The sequence below is a fragment of the Phlebotomus papatasi genome, chromosome 5, assembly GCF_024763615.1.
Source record: "Phlebotomus papatasi isolate M1 chromosome 5, Ppap_2.1, whole genome shotgun sequence".
In the NCBI taxonomy this organism is placed as follows: domain Eukaryota; kingdom Metazoa; phylum Arthropoda; class Insecta; order Diptera; family Psychodidae; genus Phlebotomus; species Phlebotomus papatasi.
Genome location: NC_077226.1, coordinates 3,873,745 through 3,891,511, shown reverse-complemented (window position 1 = coordinate 3,891,511; position 17,767 = coordinate 3,873,745). Strand labels below are relative to the sequence as shown.

The following is a 17,767-nucleotide window of genomic DNA, read 5'->3' as shown; positions in this document are numbered from 1 at the left end:
TCAAAATAATAATTTGGAACTCATGTTTCAATCTTGGAAACGTATCCCACATTTTGAAAATGACAAAATACAGTCGTATTATTGTTTTCCAACATTTTAACAATCTTTTCATAAATGCATAAATTTTCTTCCATTAGGATACTCAAAATATCTTCATCAATGCTACAGGTCGTTTAAAATTGAGTTGATCTTCCGAAGGATAAATCCCTATTTCGAAATTTTCCAGAAAATCTTTTAATTATTCTGAGAACTACAATAATAATAATAATAATAATAATAATAATAATAATATTTATTTCCTTCATCAATCTCAAAAATGCGGCTGCCGACCGACTTCACAACCGGTCTCCCCAAGTAAACGGCAGAAACCTTATGATCAAAATATGATCAAAATAAACGCCCAAAATTATTTTCCGTGGAAGTCCATCACTTGGACCTTTCCAAAATTCGCCTAACATTAAATGCTGTAAATGCGCCTTTTTGTTTCACATTTTGGAGAAGTGTCCTCCAAAGGACATGTCGACTTATTTGATGGATACATGGCATTAGAGGGATGTAAGACATTATAATCTTTCCAGTGCATGCAAAAGTTGACAAAAATTACAGGATTAAGCTAAAAGATATATTTTGGTCACACCCGTGAAAGTAGCCCATGAACTTATGCAATCATCCAATAAAACAGAAAATAACTAAAATTAAAGACTGAGCTTTGGATAAAGTAAGAAGATTTTCAAAATAAACGTTTCAGTTTTGTTTAATTTCAAAAAATAATAATTAAGTGATGACACAGTGTTTGTCTCTGTGCACATTTCTTGATTCATTATGTCTTTTGAATACTATTATTTATTTTATTTATTTAAAATAAATATATATTTATTTATAATATAAATAAATATATACTATATTTATTTATATTTTATTTATACTACTATTTTATTTATGAAATATTTGTTCTTCATGAAAAAATAAATTCAGTATTATATCATTGACGTTTTCAGAACAATTTCGCATGAACAACTTTTCTAGATTTATTATAAAAATCAACCATCCGAGAGAAATTATTAAAATTGAGATTCTGTTTTCAGTTAAATTAATAATGCAATTGCGATATCGAATAAAGTCAATAATAGTAATCCAGCTGTTGAAGAAAATTCACATTAGATTTTAGTCGTTTCTTTTAAATTCAAACGCCAGAAAGTGCCTGAAAGTGCTTAGAAGTGCAGAAGTGCTGGAAATCACCTATGGCACTTCCGGAAGTATGGAAGTCTTTGACGTTTTCCATATAAATTCAGGAAGTGCTGGAAGCGGTGTACATGATTTTTCAACTAATATCTCCCCCTTGGTTGCAACCGAATAAACGTCAAAAGAAACATATGTACATGATGTACCATCAATGGTCAAAACGCTAACAGAAACATTCGATACCTTTTTACAAAACAAAATTGAAGAGACACCACTGGCACAAAAACTTAGCACATTATTTGCTGTACTCTAATGTAATTTTATGTGGATAAATACAGTGCCCGCTTCGTAATCCGGATGATTGGGGGACAATATGACAGATGTCCACTTCGTAATCCGGATGAATTTTTTGAATTTGTTCAACGTTTCGAAAATATAATTCAAGGTTTTTTTTCCAGAATTAGAATAAAAGTTTTAAAGAAGTTTAAAAAGACATAATTAGAGAATTCTATGCTTATACTTCACTTATTAAACAAAAACATCACAGGATAATTCATTTTCATTGCAGAATACTCGTGCATACATAACCTCAAAATGATTTTAAATCTAACTGTTGATAACTCGTCCGGATTACGGCGATCCGGATTAGAGAGCGAGCACTGTATTCTTGATTGTGATACATAGGGTAGAGTCAGTACTTTTTCGTCAGTAAGCACTTTTTCGCCACCTACAAATGTGGAGCTCAGAGGCAAAATGGCACATATCCTATGGCTAAAGCATAGGATATGTGCCATTTTGCCTCTGAGCTACACAAATAAAATCACTTTTTAAGGGAATTATGAGCTCATTAGAACTACGAAATGACTATTATTTCATGAACTCTAGTCTAACGCATCAAGAAACCATATCAGGCTCTTTACCGACTAGATGTATTTGCAAGTTAGGGTAGATGCTCCTAATATCAAAACGCTCTAAATATCGATCAGGCGATGCTTGTAATATCGACTTCTCTTCCAATTGATTTATTAAAAAAAAAAAAACAATTTTTCTTCATGAACTTTAATTATTATACTATTTTTTGATTATTTTATGTTTCACGATGTCAAATTAAAAAAAAAATCACAATTTTTCTGGTAATATATTTGTACAAGAAAAGTAATTTTTAAAAATGTGTGCACAAAATTACAATGGTAGTCATTCCAAAAAGTTCACTTTGCTGCCATTTGTCTTAAGGAAATACAGTCAGTTTTGTCAGTTATTTGAACAGTTTGTGCGCTTCTTATCGATACAATTGGTATAGATATTGGAAGCCAATTAAGGATTGAAGCTTACATATGAAGATTTCATAGGTAAAGTACTGTTAGTTGAGCGTAATAAGGGCTTTTCTGTGATCGATAATCTCAAATTCTGATGTACGGAAGATCGATCACTTTTTTCTGTAGCAAAAATATCGCAAAAATACCAAAAAAATAAACACCTTCAATACCGGGATGATGAAATGGCAAAAGCCCTTGAGGGTGCCAGGAATGGATTTAGCATTAGAGAGGCAGCTCGGATATACAAAATGTGCCGTACGGAATGGTACGGAACACAGTATGGGAAGTTGAAGGGAACCAGTCCGGAAGAAAGACAAATCGGCGCTTCTGCAGTGCTTTCAAGAGAACACGAGGAATCGCTGGAAGCTTGGGTCCTTTCACGGGCTAATGTGGGTCACCCAATTAGCAAGGATTAACTTCTCAACAGTGTGCAAAGGCTGTGCAAGAAGTTGAATATTCCAAACAAGGTTAAGATGATAAAGAAATGAAAGATGAAAATATGACAGAAGGATGATTTTATCAATATGTTTCTTAACATTTCTGAACAGGAGTGCGGACGTCGAATCAGTTGCCGCTGCTGGATTCTCGCAGTAGTATTCTTCAGTCTTCGGAGGTCCGACATGATGATGAATTCAGCTTGTATTGTGGGTCATCTCTCTCTGATTCTTTGAATTTCAGTCTTATTTCTAATTCCTTACTTAACGCCAATTACAATGATCTTTCCTCGGTTTCTGGGAGTCAGCTTGATGATATTGCCGATGTGGATTCAGACACCCTTCCTATATCTAAAACTAAACTTATAACTGATCTTCGTTTCACTTGTGTGTTGGCACATATGAACGCCCGCAGTGTTAGGCGTCACGTTGATGAAATCCGTGCCCTTTTACTCGGTTGCTCGATTTCGGTACTGTGTGTCTCCGAGACCTGGTTGGATTCCTCCGACTCCTTGGAGTCGGTTGGTGCCCGGCATTTCCGTTTCTTCAGATGCGACAGAGCTGGACAGAAGAGGGGAGGTGGTGTTGGTACTTATGTCCGCGATTGCCTCAATCCAACTTTGCTCTGTTCCGGCGTCTTTGGCAAGCTGGAGTATATTGGTGTGCGCGCGCTATCCTGTGGCGTAGCCATTAATATCTTCTCTTGTTATAATCCTCCTCCTGTTACTAATATTGAGGACATTGAATGTCTTCTCGATCTGGTAATTTCTTATGATAATTTTGTTATCATGGGTGACTTCAATGTCAACCTCATTTCAAAATCTTCTCTAGCCAAGAAATTCTTGAATTCTCTTTCTGCTCGATCCCTCTATCATGTGCCATTCAACCCAACGCGTATGGGCCCATTATTAGACCTTATTATCCTATCTTCTTGTGATGCACAGAAGATTATTGAGTATCGTCAGGTTCCTTTACCCGGAATATCTGACCATGATTTGGTGTATGCCTCATATAGCCTTCGTCTGCCCAAACCCACCAATAAATATAAAATTATATCTGATATAAAAAACTGTAATGGGTCAGTTGCTCGAGCTGCCGCAATGAGTGTCTGCTGGGATAATATCTTTCATGAGGCGTCAGCTTCCAAATTAATAGAAATTTTCTCTTCGTTGGTGAATGGCCTGTTTGATAGAGTTGTGCCAAAGAAGCGCTCAATTATTCCCCCTCTGTCCACCCCCTGGATTAATGACAATATAGTCTCTCTAATTAAGCGTAGAGATTCTGCCTACAAAAAATGGAAGCGCACGGGCACTCTTATTGATAAGGCTTCCTTCAAAAGATTACACAATAAAGTTCGTAACCGAATTAAATCTAGGAAAAAGCGTCACTTTAACAACGTTTTGAATCCAAAGCTTCCACCTAAGACGCTCTGGAATAATGTCAAGAGACTTGGTCTGCGGCCACCGGTGACTGCTAGTGAAAATGTTTCTATTTCTGCTAGTGAACTTTGTTTATATTTTGCTTCTTCCTCTGTTGATCCTTTGAATTTTCCCTCTTTGCCCCCTGCGCCCTGGGAGGGTTTTAGCTTCTACTGCATTTCGTAAGATAATGTAATCTATGCTATATCCCGTGTCAGATCAAGTGCCATGGGGTGTGATGGAGTCTCCCTTGATTTCATTAAAATTCTACTCCCGGTTATTATTTCAGTGCTCACTGATCTCTTCAATCACATTATTGTCACCTCAACCTATCCTGATTCTTGGAAACGGGCTTTAGTAGTGCCGATTCCCAAAATATCTAATCCTAAAGTACCTTCTGATTTTAGGCCTATTAGCCTTCTTCCTGTTCTCTCGAAAGCATTTGAATTCCTTCTTCATGAACAAGTTTCCCAACATTTGAATGATAATGGATTACTCTGTGACTTTCAGTCGGGTTTCCGTAAGGGTCACAGTACTACTTCTGCCCTTCTCTCAGAGTAAATTATGACATCTCGTCAGCCATTGATCAAGGCCGCTTTGTTATTCTTGTTCTTCTGGATTTCACTAAGGCCTTCGACAGTCTCCCTCATGATCTCCTTTACTATAAATTATGCACTCTGTTTCAGTTCTCTTCTTCAGCAGTTGCCCTCATTCGATCTTACTTTTCTGGCAGATCACAAATTGTTAAGTTTGGTGATGATATCGCGCCACCTTCTATCTTGAGCAAGGGCATTGGTTAAGGTTCTATTCTTGGTCCTCTGCTGTTCTCCCTTTTCATTAATGATCTCCCCTCTGTCTTGCAAAATTGTTCGTTTCATCTTTATGCAAATGACCTACAAATTTATATTGAGGGTGATCCCTCCAATCCTCTACTTGCTTATGATCTCATGAATTCCAATCTCTCTCATATCGAGCACTGGTCTTCTTCAAATGGGCTGGTTCTGAATCCTAAAAAGTCCCAGGCCATAATCATCTCCAAAAAAACAGTCTCTCCTGCTTTCTATCCTTTATACCTTCATGGTGAGATTATTCCCTTTGTTGATCAGGTTAAAAACCTTGGTATCTTTTTCAATTCTACTCTCTCATGGTCTGATCATGTTACATCCATTTGCCGTAAGGTTAATTATTCTCTCTATACCCTGCGACGCTTCCGGGAAATCACACCCTATGATACTCGTCTGATTCTCGCGCGAGCGCTTCTTCTTCCTTTCTTTAATTATGGTGCAGAGCTTTTTTTTGCCGCGGATAGTGACACAATCCGTCGCTTAACAGTTTCTTTTAATGGTTGTGTTAGGTACATTTGCGGGTTGAGTCGCCGAGATCATATCTCTCCCTACAGAAATCAATTTATTGGCTGTGATTTGCCTTCACTGCTAAGAATGAGAGCTGTGTTATTCCTGTTTCATCTGCTGATTTCTGGGTGCCCTGTGTACCTATCGAGTCTTCTGGTTAGGGGGGGTTCGACCAGGGTTCGAGGACTCTTAGTGCCGAAGGTTCATGGGGACTGCCTCTATCGGTCTTTTTTTGTGACGGGTGTTATTTTATTTAATTCACTTCCGTGTGAAAGCCGTGTTTCTGCGGCTGCCATTCGTGGTTATTTTCAGGCTGATTCCTAGAAACTCTTTATTTTTTTTTCTTTTGAATTTTTTTAATTTATCTTATCACAATTGTAAGAGGGATGACCCTATTTTTGTGATTAATAAATATTATTATTATTATTATTATTATTAAGTTCTGCACGCATTCAATCAGGTCTCCAGGCCAAATGATATATTCTTCACTATAAAAAATTAAATTGAAAACTAAATTGGCAGCGGCTGCCACTAGGCTCCTTCCAAGTGTTAACAACTCTGTTACTATTTCTGTTAACAACTAGCAGCTAGTTGTTAACACTGTGTTAGCCGGGTTAGCTCAATCGAATTTAGACTTTGCGAAAGAATGAGATGGACATAGTGCAAAGCATTTGAAAAAGAAAGAGGTATTCGAATTTTGATTTCATGACAAATTTCCCTTTTATAATCTAAATTCTAAAAGCTGTACCGCGGAACCATTAGCCAAAACATATTTTGCATATGTCTGTCTCACTCTGTCACCACTCTTCTTCTTCTTCCTTTGAGCATCACAACAAATTTCAATTTAGATTGGATTTGTGCTAAAATAAAAAAAGTAAAAACAGACTGAGAGAGACACAATGCAGAGAGTCATTTGGCAGAAAGAGATGTGCAATTTTGATTTTGGGGCATAGACAACTACAAAATTAACAAAATTAAAAAGAAAAAAAAAGTATCACGGACCCTTCGAGAATCGAGACAGCGCCCCCTGTTGAAAAGGAAAAAAAAACAAAAACAGAAAAAAATAAAATTCTCACCGCTGAGTTTTCGCATTTGACCACCAGAGCCCCCTGGTGACTGTCCCAGTGAAGCACACACACCTGCTCAGTGTCTCTCACAAAAATCACTCACGCGGGTCACTCATGCACCCATGATGCCATCTGGGGCACAAAACTGGACACAATTCTTCCACTTTTTACCCCAAAAATCACCCAAAGTGCCCACGGACAAATTATTTCTTCCGCAAAAACCATAAAGAAAATTATTTTGAGGGCAAAATTAGACAGTGAGAAAAATTCAAAAGAATATAAATATATTAAATTAGAATTATTGTTAGAAAAATCACAAGAAGATGTTGTCCTTTCTCGCTCTTCTATTCTTTTCCCTTTTTTTCTACTTGAACACTGTCCAGAGTCAAAAAAAAAACACACACAAGCAGCACAACACAATGTCTTATATGTCTCGTAGAAAGAGCAAAATGACACATCAACACCACATCAACTGACATTTCAAATGACAATTTCACAAATGTCGATCCCCTATAGCCAAAGGCCGTGGAGATTCCATTGGATTTTCAGCAGACTTTTCTGCCATGTCCGTGGATTTTCCATTAAATTTCTTCCTAGTGTCCATGGACTAATAAGAAATGTCCGTGAGTTTTCAGGGACTTTTCTCGCACGAATATTTCCACAGAAAATCTATAGAGAATTTTATGAACTTTGTAAAACCTTGAAGGTTATTAAAATCGGTTTGAAATTGGATTTTTTTTTGGTGAATTTTTGATCAAAGCCTTGCAGAAGGTTCTTTTGATAAATATTCAAAGGGAAATTTTAAAGGAGCTTTTCAGTAACTTCTTCTAAGGAAACACACTTTTCTTTGTAAGACACTTCATGGAGAATTTTGCCAGCTGTCTAAAACCGTCGAGATCATCAAAATCGGTTTGATATTGGATTTTTGGTAATTTTCAAAGGAAAGCCTTGCAGAAGATTCTTTTGATAAATATTCAAAGGGAAATTTTAAAGGAGCTTTTCAGTAACTTCTTCTGAGGAAACACACTTTTCTTTTTAAGACAGTTGATGGAGAATTTCCTCAGATGTCTAAAACCGTTGAGATCATCAAAATCGGACTGAAATTGGATTTTTAGTAGATTCCTAACCGAAAGCTTGCAGAAGGTTCTTTTGATAAATATTCAAAGGGAAATTTTAAAGGAGCTTTTCAGTAATTTTTCCTAAGAAAACTAGTTTTCCTTTTTATGACAGTTGATGGAGCATTTCCTCAGCTGTCTAAAACCGTTGAGATAATCAAAATCGGTTTGAAATTGGATTTTTTGGTGAATTTTTGATCAAAGCCTTGCAGAAGGTTCTTTTGATAAATATTCAAAGGTAAAATTTAAAGAAGCTTATCAGTAATTTCTTCTAAGGAAACACACTTTTCTTTGTAAGACAGTTCATGGAGAATTTCCTCAAGTGTCTAAAACCGTTGAGATCATTAAAATCGGTTTGAAATTGGATTTTTAGCGAATTTTTAACCAAAACCTTGCAGAAGGTTCTTTGGATAAATATTCAAAGGGAAATTTTAACGGAGCTTTTCAGTAATTTTTCCTAAGAAAACTAGTTTTTCTTTTTAAGACAGTTGATGGAGAATTTCCTCAGGTGTCTAAAACCGTCGAGAGTATCAAAATCGGTTTGAAATTGGATTTTTGGTGAATTTTTGAGCAAAAAGGAAAAAAAAACTTCCTAAAAGCTCTGTCACTTTCTTTAAATTTTCTATCAATTTTCCAGTCATTTTCCCAATGGAAAACATCGCTTGGCCTTTTTCTGTCTTCTGGGGAATTTTCCTAGCTTTTCAAAAAGCCAAAAATCATCAAAATCGGATTTAAATTCGATTTTTGGTGAATTTTTGAACAAAAGAAAGAAACTCTCAATTTCTTTCAATTTTCTATCAATTTTCCAGTCATTTTCCCAAAGGAAAACCTCATTTGGCCTTTTGCTGCCTTCTGGGCAATTTTCTCAGCTTTCATCAAAATCGGACAAGGTCTGTATAGGACCGTCTAATAAGAAATATCCTCGAGTTTCCATGGACTTTTCTCTGACGAATATTTCCATGGCTTTTCCTATGGATTATTAGCGAGAGAATCGGCAGTCAGTCCTTTAAAAATTCGGAAAAATCCTCTTTATTTCCACGAAATTCTCCGTGGAAATTTCCATGCAACGGCCTTAGAGGCTTCCGTGGTTTAATATTACGGAATTCCACGACTTTTCCAGTGGATTTTTTTTTAAATATATTTTTCTTCAAAATAATTCATAAAATTGATTAAAAATGGCGTGGAATTCTCATAGCGAATTTCCACAAAAAAAAACATCGACAAATAAATGGAGGATCAGTGTCAACTGGAAAGTTAGAACTTAGAGAGTAGAGGAGACTGGGGCAAAAAGTAACAAAGAGGATATTTTATTTTTTTTACAAGCTACTCGATAACTCCGGTTCTAATTATCAGTATTTAAAAAGTGAGGGCGTTTTGGAAAGGTCTTGTGAAATGCCACTTCCCCTTCTAACATCGCAAGTTCATAAAACCACCGCTAGGGGCGCTATTATTAAAAAGAAAATTTTTAAATCTTAAAAGTTAAATAGCTCAAAAATTCCATTGTGCATCAGGCTCAAATTTTAGTATGTTGTAGTCGTTGATTATACCTACCAAACAAAAAAATACTTAAGTCGATCCATAACCCCTGACCCCAGCCATAAGGGGTCAAAGTTCGAACATTGACCGGCCTCTATCTCCGGTTCTAATTAACATAGCGACCTAAATTTTACCTTTTTGGTTTCGCCTCGATGAGCACTTTCAGATGGAAGTTCAAAAAGTCACCACAGCGTCATTTTGATGAATGAGGGCTTAAATGAAAGATCTCACCAAATTCTACAAGTTTCTGGAACATTTTAACTTCGTGGGACCAACACCAGGGGCGCTACAGTCGAAAAACCAATTTCAATATCACAACCTCAATTATCTCGACTACCACTGAGACAATTTTGATGATTACTTCGACATAATTGTAGAGAACATTTGTCTCTATATTTCGTCCATACATCATTTTTCGATCAGATAATGCGTTTTGTCCGATTTTGTCGTTTAAGTGTGAAAAAATTGATTTTTCTCATAATAACGCGCTTTGAAATCACTCAGATGCCAATTTGACTGCCTCTACTCCACCAAGACACTTAAAATATGGTTTTAAATGGAAAGTCCCACAAAAGACAACAATTCTTTAATATAGTTGAAGTTCATCAAATGAACACTTGGGGCGCTCTGGTCGAAACAACGAGTTGAGAAACAAACAACCTCGATTATCTTGGCTTCTGAGTAATCGATGAGATCACGTTCTATGGGAAAATTATAGAGTACATTCTGGTCTACATTTCACCCATATATCACTTTTCTGTCACTCCATCCAAATCTTTGATATTTTGGTTTAAATACAAAATTTGTATAATTTCACGAATTTGATTCAAGATAACTGAATGGCGTCTCCCAACTTCAGCTCTAAATCGAATTTGCATGCACTCCGAGTTAGCTCACGTTAAGAATCTCACCTACATAAGCCGGTTAGGATTATCTGTCCCTTTTTCTACTACTTTGCGTTTTCTGTCCTCCTACGGAGTCCTCACAGAGTCATTTATTTATTTGAAATATTCCTTTTACAACATTTTGTTTTTTTTTTCATATTGAGGCCTCCACAAATTAATCTGCGCACATAATGAATTCGTTAACATTCCAATATTAGGCGCGAAATAATTTAGACGAGTTTAAGAATGAAAACGGATACCTTGAGATCTTTGAGACCTTGGATTTTTTTACTTGCATTAAGGAGGAAAAGCCAATAGTCCATTCCGAAGCCTCTGGAATTTTAAGTAAATTGAGGACTCTCGAGGTATGCTTCTTCATAGTTTTCTGGTTCGATATTCTTAATCGAGTTAATGCAGTCAACAAAGATCTTCAAGATAAGAGAATGACCGTAAAAGGATGTGTATGTGCTTTGCGGAGTCTGAAGACAATTGAGCTTAAAAGAGATCAGTTTGACTTAGGGTAAGTGCTCATAATTTTGGACAGTTTCTAAATTTGGACACTTTGAGGGTAAAATAAATTGATTAAAATGATGGATTTTTATTCCAATATTTGATGCAAAATGAATTCTATCTAAATATTTGTTCTTTTTGGAAGATTTAGACACTAAATACGTTAAATTTTGAATATGATTTGAGTTGAAATTGCTTTGTTGAAAATTCAGTGTGAGCAATTGCTTACGAGAAATATGACAGAACTTCGTGGCTTACTTCAGTCTTATTTAGTTTTGGTGAAGTACTAACAAAGTTTGTTCGCTGTTTTTGAGTGATATTATTGAATATTCATTGAAAATTGTGTTGATTCACGTTACTGATGATTTGTACATTTGACCTGAAGTGAGATTTGCCTTTGTGAATTAGATTTTTCGTGTGAAAAATGGGAAATTTTTTAAGACATTCACCAGTGAGGTGATGATTCTTATTTTGGACAGGTGTTTTTCTCACGAAATTTCGTGAAGTTTTAGCTTTTGTGATGACTAGGTTGGACAAATGCCTGGAGAAACAAAGGAACATCATCTCTACGAAAGAGATGTAGCGAGAAATGCCCTGAAAGGCTCCCGGAAAGGTCAGGGAATGAGCGAATCCGCACGTACTTGGAGTATCGAAGTCAACTCACATTAATGAATGATATAGAAAGTTTCCGGGCTTCTGTGACATTCTACGTTTCCCTTACATGAACAGGAAGAGGACTTGGTAAGATTGGTTCATCAAATGAAGAACAATGGGCATCCTATTGAGGCGGGTTAGCTGTCCAAATTTACAGCCAAGTTGGCCAAATTAATAAACAAGTTGTCCAAAATAAGAGCCAAAGTCACCTCTACATATCAATTCATTTTTAAACGTATTAAAACTAATTTTAAAAAAAATAAGACGATAAATAGCTTGCTAAGTTTCTAAACAACCCTTCTGAAAAGAGAGTAACAAGAAATGTCAATTAGTATAGAAAATATCGCACTTCAAACTTGGAACTTCGATGCTTATAAGCAGACTGTCCAAAATTATAAGCACTTCCCCTATATAGTTTTCTCGGTATTACTTCGGTGTATTGCGACGGTGTTTTACAGCTATAAATGGGCCCTAAGAGTCACTCCAGGGTAGTATCACAAAAATAATATTTAGAGCGACAATAAAGATTTTATTTACTTAAAAGTGTTATAGTATCCTTGGTAATAGTCTTACTGAAAGTTCAAATTTATTTTGACTCTTCGTTTAGTTGTTATCCCCAGTTTTGTGTGACAGGTCAAAGAAAAAGTAGGACATTTTTTTTGTGTAAAAAATCGCATTTTAAGAAAAATACCGATTTAATGTAGGGTAAATGTCCTAATTCAAAACCATTTCCAGACGCTTTGACTTTGACAGAAGATTCAAGACATTAAGTTCATTTTTTTCTGAAGAGAATTACATAAATATGCTCCTCGACTCTTCTAGAACGTAACTGTTTAGTGAAAATTCTTTAAAAATAATTTGAAAACTTCTTAAATACAAAAAAAATACGCGAGCGTAAAATGCTTCTATTGGAAACATATTAATCCAAATGGAGACAAGGGAATGTTCTAATTGGAGACAAACAGTGAAACCGGGACGAAAGGATTTGTTCTTATTCCTGGTCTTTTCTCCTTTCCCAACTAAAACAATAAGAAAATCTCTCCAAAAAAAATCGTATTTCCCGGGGTTTGCTATTGAAGCATTTGCAGACACTTCAGAAAAACCCTTTTTGTTTACGAAATAGGTAATTATTTCATTAGAAAACTTCACGTACCATTAACAATAAAGATTAGCACTTAATTTAACTAAAATTAGCCAGAAATATGACATAAATGTTAAACAAAACGAATAAACAACAGTCACCTTATTGCGTTTTTCATTGGAAAACATGGTCGATCGATGAAAAATTCAATGGTGAAAAGGTACACTTTTAATTTTTCTGAGAAATTAGCAAATTAAAATTTGTGAATATGAATGGATTTTCGCTTTATTTGGAGTAAAATTAACTACATAATGAAACTGTGGTATAGAAGATATAATTCAGTACTGTATTTATCATGAAAACAATGACGTTTCCATTTGAAGTAGCGAAAAATTTCCATTTGGAGCAGATTTTGAATTAGCTTAATTTACCCTAATCTGACTAAAATAAATTTATTTTTTACTCAAAGATATGTCGTTCTACTTTATAAATTTTAATTTAAAAAAAAAATTGAAAAAATTAAATGTAAATTTGAGAAGCGAAAAGGGTTTCAAAAAATTGTTATATTTTCGCACCTAGCGCCTAAACTAAAAGATGTAATAAAAAATGGATGGTATTTTTTGAGTTTATTGGACCCTAATGAGCCTAGAAAATATTATGATACTTCTGTTTTTTTGCATATTTAAAAATTGGACGTTAGAGGGTTAAATTTACCTGTAGAATGGAAAGTATTATATTGTATAAAATTTTAAAGCAATGGCTCTGTTGAAAAACGTAAAAGTTTTGGGGCCCCCACTAATGGGAATTGGGCCTCCACAATTCTAAATCCGGCCCTGTATACGATTCTTGTATAATATTGCGAAGTTCTATTAAAAAAAAATTATTTTATGCGTTCCAGGGACATATTTTGAGGTATTCTTCTAAAATTTAAATAATATTGAGATAAAATATTAAATATTTAACAAAAATCATTTTTAAAATTAACATTTTGTATCACAATTTGATGATACTTTCATTAAAAATCAACTGCAATATAATGCCCAAAATGGCAAAAAGCTATTTCACTCGAGATAGTTTTTTTTCTTCCGGAAAATTCCGAAAATTTTATTTGAGGTGTATTTGAGCAAATAATATACGAAAAAACTTGTAAAATCTACTATAGTGATCAAAAAAAAATTTTTGAAACCAAATTTGAAACCGAATAATAATAATATAATAATATTGAAAGGATTAGTGTTTTTAGATTGAATTAAATATTCCATCAATAACATTTCAGAAGTGGTTTTAATAATTCGAAAGGCTGATTCAAAACATATATTTTTCACTAGATCCCATTATTAAAAAAATGTAAAGAATATTAATAATTTAGAAAAGGAATTTAAAGAATAGTAAGAGCTGTCGAAGTTCATTAATAGCAGTTTATATCCGGAAACCTTAGAAATTAAATTCCGAAGCCTCTCCGAAGGCATTCCGGAATGAAATATTTCAATGTTTTTTTTTAAATTTCTCTTCGCATGAGCCACCCTTTTGGCCTTCCAATCGACCAATCGGCTAATTAAAGTGTTCCGGAATTCTCTCAAAAATTCAATTACTAATTTCTAAGGTGCGTTTTTCCCGGAAAACATTTCCGAATGCATTCCGGAATGGAATATTTCCATGTTATTTATTTATTTATTTATTTTCTATTCGCATGAGCATCAAAAATCCAATGACTAATTGTACTAAGTTGCGTTTCTTTCCGGAAAACCTTTCCCAGGGCATTCCGGAATGAAATATTTCGGTGTTTTTTGAATTTCTCTTCGCATGAGCCACCCTTTTGGCCTTTCAATCGAGCAATCGGCGAATTAAAGTGTTCCGGAATTCTCTCAAAAATTCAATGACTAATTTCTAAGTTGCATTTTTTCCCGGAAAACATTTCCGAAGGCATTCCGGAATGGAATATTTCCATGTTATTTATTTATTTATTTATTTTCTATTCGCATGAGCATCAAAAATCCTATGACTAATTGTACTAAGTTGCGTTTCTTTCCGGAAAACCTTTCCGAGGGCATTCCGGAATGAAATATTTCGGTGTTTTTTTGAATTTCTCTTCGCATGAGCCACCCTTTTGGCCTTCCAATCGACCAATCGGTAAATTAAAGTGTTCCGGAATACTCTCAAAAATTCAATTATTAATTTATAAGGTGCATTTTCCCCGGAAAACATTTCCGAAGGCATTCCGGAATGGAATATTTCCATGTTATTTATTTATTTATTTATTTTCTATTCGCATGAGCATCAAAAATTCAATGACTAATTGTACTAAGTTGCGTTTCTTTCCGGAAAACCTTTCCGAGGGCATTCCGGAATGAAATATTTCGGTGTTTTTTTGAATTTCTCTTCGCATGAGCCACCCTTTTGGCCTTCCAATCGACCAATCGGTAAATTAAAGTGTTCCGGAATACTCTCAAAAATTCAATTATTAATTTATAAGGTGCATTTTCCCCGGAAAACATTTCCGAAGGCATTCCGGAATGGAATATTTCCATGTTATTTATTTATTTATTTATTTTCTATTCGCATGAGCATCAAAAATTCAATGACTAATTGTACTAAGTTGCGTTTCTTTCCGGAAAACCTTTCCGAGGGCATTCCGGAATGAAATATTTCGGTGTTTTTTTGAATTTCTCTTCGCATGAGCCACCCTTTTGGCCTTCCAATCGACCAATCGGTAAATTAAAGTGTTCCGGAATACTCTCAAAAATTCAATTATTAATTTATAAGGTGCATTTTCCCCGGAAAACATTTCCGAAGGCATTCCGGAATGGAATATTTCCATGTTATTTATTTATTTATTTATTTTCTATTCGCATGAGCATCAAAAATTCAATGACTAATTGTACTAAGTTGCGTTTCTTTCCGGAAAACCTTTTCCCAGGGCATTCCGGAATGAAATATTTCGGTGTTTTTTGAATTTCTCTTCGCATGAGCCACCCTTTTGGCCTTTCAATCGAGCAATCGGCAAATTAAAGTGTTCCGGAATTCTCTCAAAAATTCAATTACTAATTTATAAGGTGCATTTTCCCCGGAAAACATTTTAGAAGGCATTCCGGAATGGAATATTTCCATGTTATTTATTTATTTATTTATTTTCTATTCGCATGAGCATCAAAAATGCAATGACTAATTGTACTAAGTTGCATTTCTTTCCGGAAAACCTTTCCCAGGACATTCCGGAATGAAATATTTCAATGTTTTTCTGAATTTCTCTTCGCATGAGCCACCCTTTTGGCCTTTCAATCGACCAATCGGCAAATTAAAGTGTTCCGGAATTCTCTCAAAAATTCAATGACTAATTTATAAGGTGCGTTTTTCCCGGAAAACCTTTCCGAGGGCATTCCGGAATGGAATATTTCCATGTTATTTATTTATTTATTTTCTATTCGCATGAGCATCAAAAATGCAATGACTAATTGTACTAAGTTGCGTTTCTTTCCGGAAAACCTTTCCCAGGGCATTCCGGAATGAAATATTTCAATGTTTTTCTGAATTTCTCTTCGCATGAGCCACCCTTTTGGCCTTTCAATCGACCAATCGGCAAATTAAAGTGTTCCGGAATTCTCTCAAAAATTCAATGACTAATTTATAAGGTGCGTTTTTCCCGGAAAACCTTTCCGAGGGCATTCCGGAATGGAATATTTCCATGTTATTTATTTATTTATTTTCTATTCGCATGAGCATCAAAAATGCAATGACTAATTGTACTAAGTTGCGTTTCTTTCCGGAAAACCTTTCCCAGGGCATTCCGGAATGAAATATTTCAATGTTTTTCTGAATTTCTCTCCGCATGAGCCACCCTTTTGGCCTTTCAATCGACCAATCGGCAAATTAAAGTGTTCCGGAATTCTCTCAAAAATTCAATGACTAATTTATAAGGTGCGTTTTTCCCGGAAAACCTTTCCGAGGGCATTCCGGAATGGAATATTTCCATGTTATTTATTTATTTATTTTCTATTCGCATGAGCATCAAAAATGCAATGACTAATTGTACTAAGTTGCGTTTCTTTCCGGAAAACCTTTCCCAGGGCATTCCGGAATGAAATATTTCAATGTTTTTCTGAATTTCTCTTCGCATGAGCCACCCTTTTGGCCTTTCAATCGACCAATCGGCAAATTAAAGTGTTCCGGAATTCTCTCAAAAATTCAATTACTAATTTATAAGGTGCATTTTCCCCGGAAAACCTTTCCGAGGGCATTCCGGAATGGAATATTTCCATGTTATTTATTTATTTATTTATTTTCTATTCGCATGAGCATCAAAAATGCAATGACTAATTGTACTAAGTTGCGTTTCTTTCCGGAAAACCTTTCCCAGGGCATTCCGGAATGAAATATTTCAATATTTTTTGAATTTCTCTTCGCATGAGCCACCCTTTTGGCCTTCCAATCGACCAATCGGCAAATTAAAGTCTTCCGGAATTCTCTCAAAAATTCAATTACTAATTTATAAGGTGCATTTTCCCCGGAAAACCTTTCCCAGGGCATTCCGGAATGAAATATTTCAATATTTTTTGAATTTCTCTTCGCATGAGCCACCCTTTTGGCCTTCCAATCGACCAATCGGCAAATTAAAGTCTTCCGGAATTCTCTCAAAAATTCAATTACTAATTTATAAGGTGCATTTTCCCCGGAAAACCTTTCCGAGGGCATTCCGGAATGGAATATTTCCATGTTATTTATTTATTTATTTATTTTCTATTCGCATGAGCATCAAAAATGCAATGACTAATTGTACTAAGTTGCGTTTCTTTCCGGAAAACCTTTCCCAGGGCATTCCGGAATGAAATATTTCAATATTTTTTGAATTTCTCTTCGCATGAGCCACCCTTTTGGCCTTCCAATCGACCAATCGGCAAATTAAAGTCTTCCGGAATTCTCTCAAAAATTCAATTACTAATTTATAAGGTGCATTTTCCCCGGAAAACCTTTCCCAGGGCATTCCGGAATGAAATATTTCGGTGTTTTTTTGAATTTCTCTCCGCATGAGCCACCCTTTTGGCCTTTCAATCGAGCAATCGGCGAATTAAAGTGTTCCGGAATTCTCTCAAAAATTCAATTACTAATTTATAAGGTGCATTTTCCCCGGAAAACCTTTCCCAGGGCATTCCGGAATGAAATATTTCGGTGTTTTTTTGAATTTCTCTCCGCATGAGCCACCCTTTTGGCCTTTCAATCGAGC

General features: G+C 35.3%; 1 protein-coding gene across 2 annotated transcripts in view; it reads right to left on the bottom strand.

Annotated features, from left to right (window-relative positions):
* The window catches only part of LOC129808816 (uncharacterized), a 30,704-nt gene extending 23,446 nt beyond the window's left edge, over positions 1–7,258 (bottom strand). Inside the window, exon 1 of one of the 2 annotated variants that reach the window (XM_055858717.1) lies at positions 6,779–7,258. In XM_055858717.1, coding sequence (XP_055714692.1) covers positions 6,779–6,794 — 16 coding nt within the window. In that variant the 5' untranslated portion in view covers positions 6,795–7,258. The remainder of the gene's footprint in view (positions 1–6,778) is intronic. The other variant, XM_055858718.1, reaches the window with a different exon arrangement.
* Positions 7,259–17,767: the final 10,509 nt, after the last annotated feature.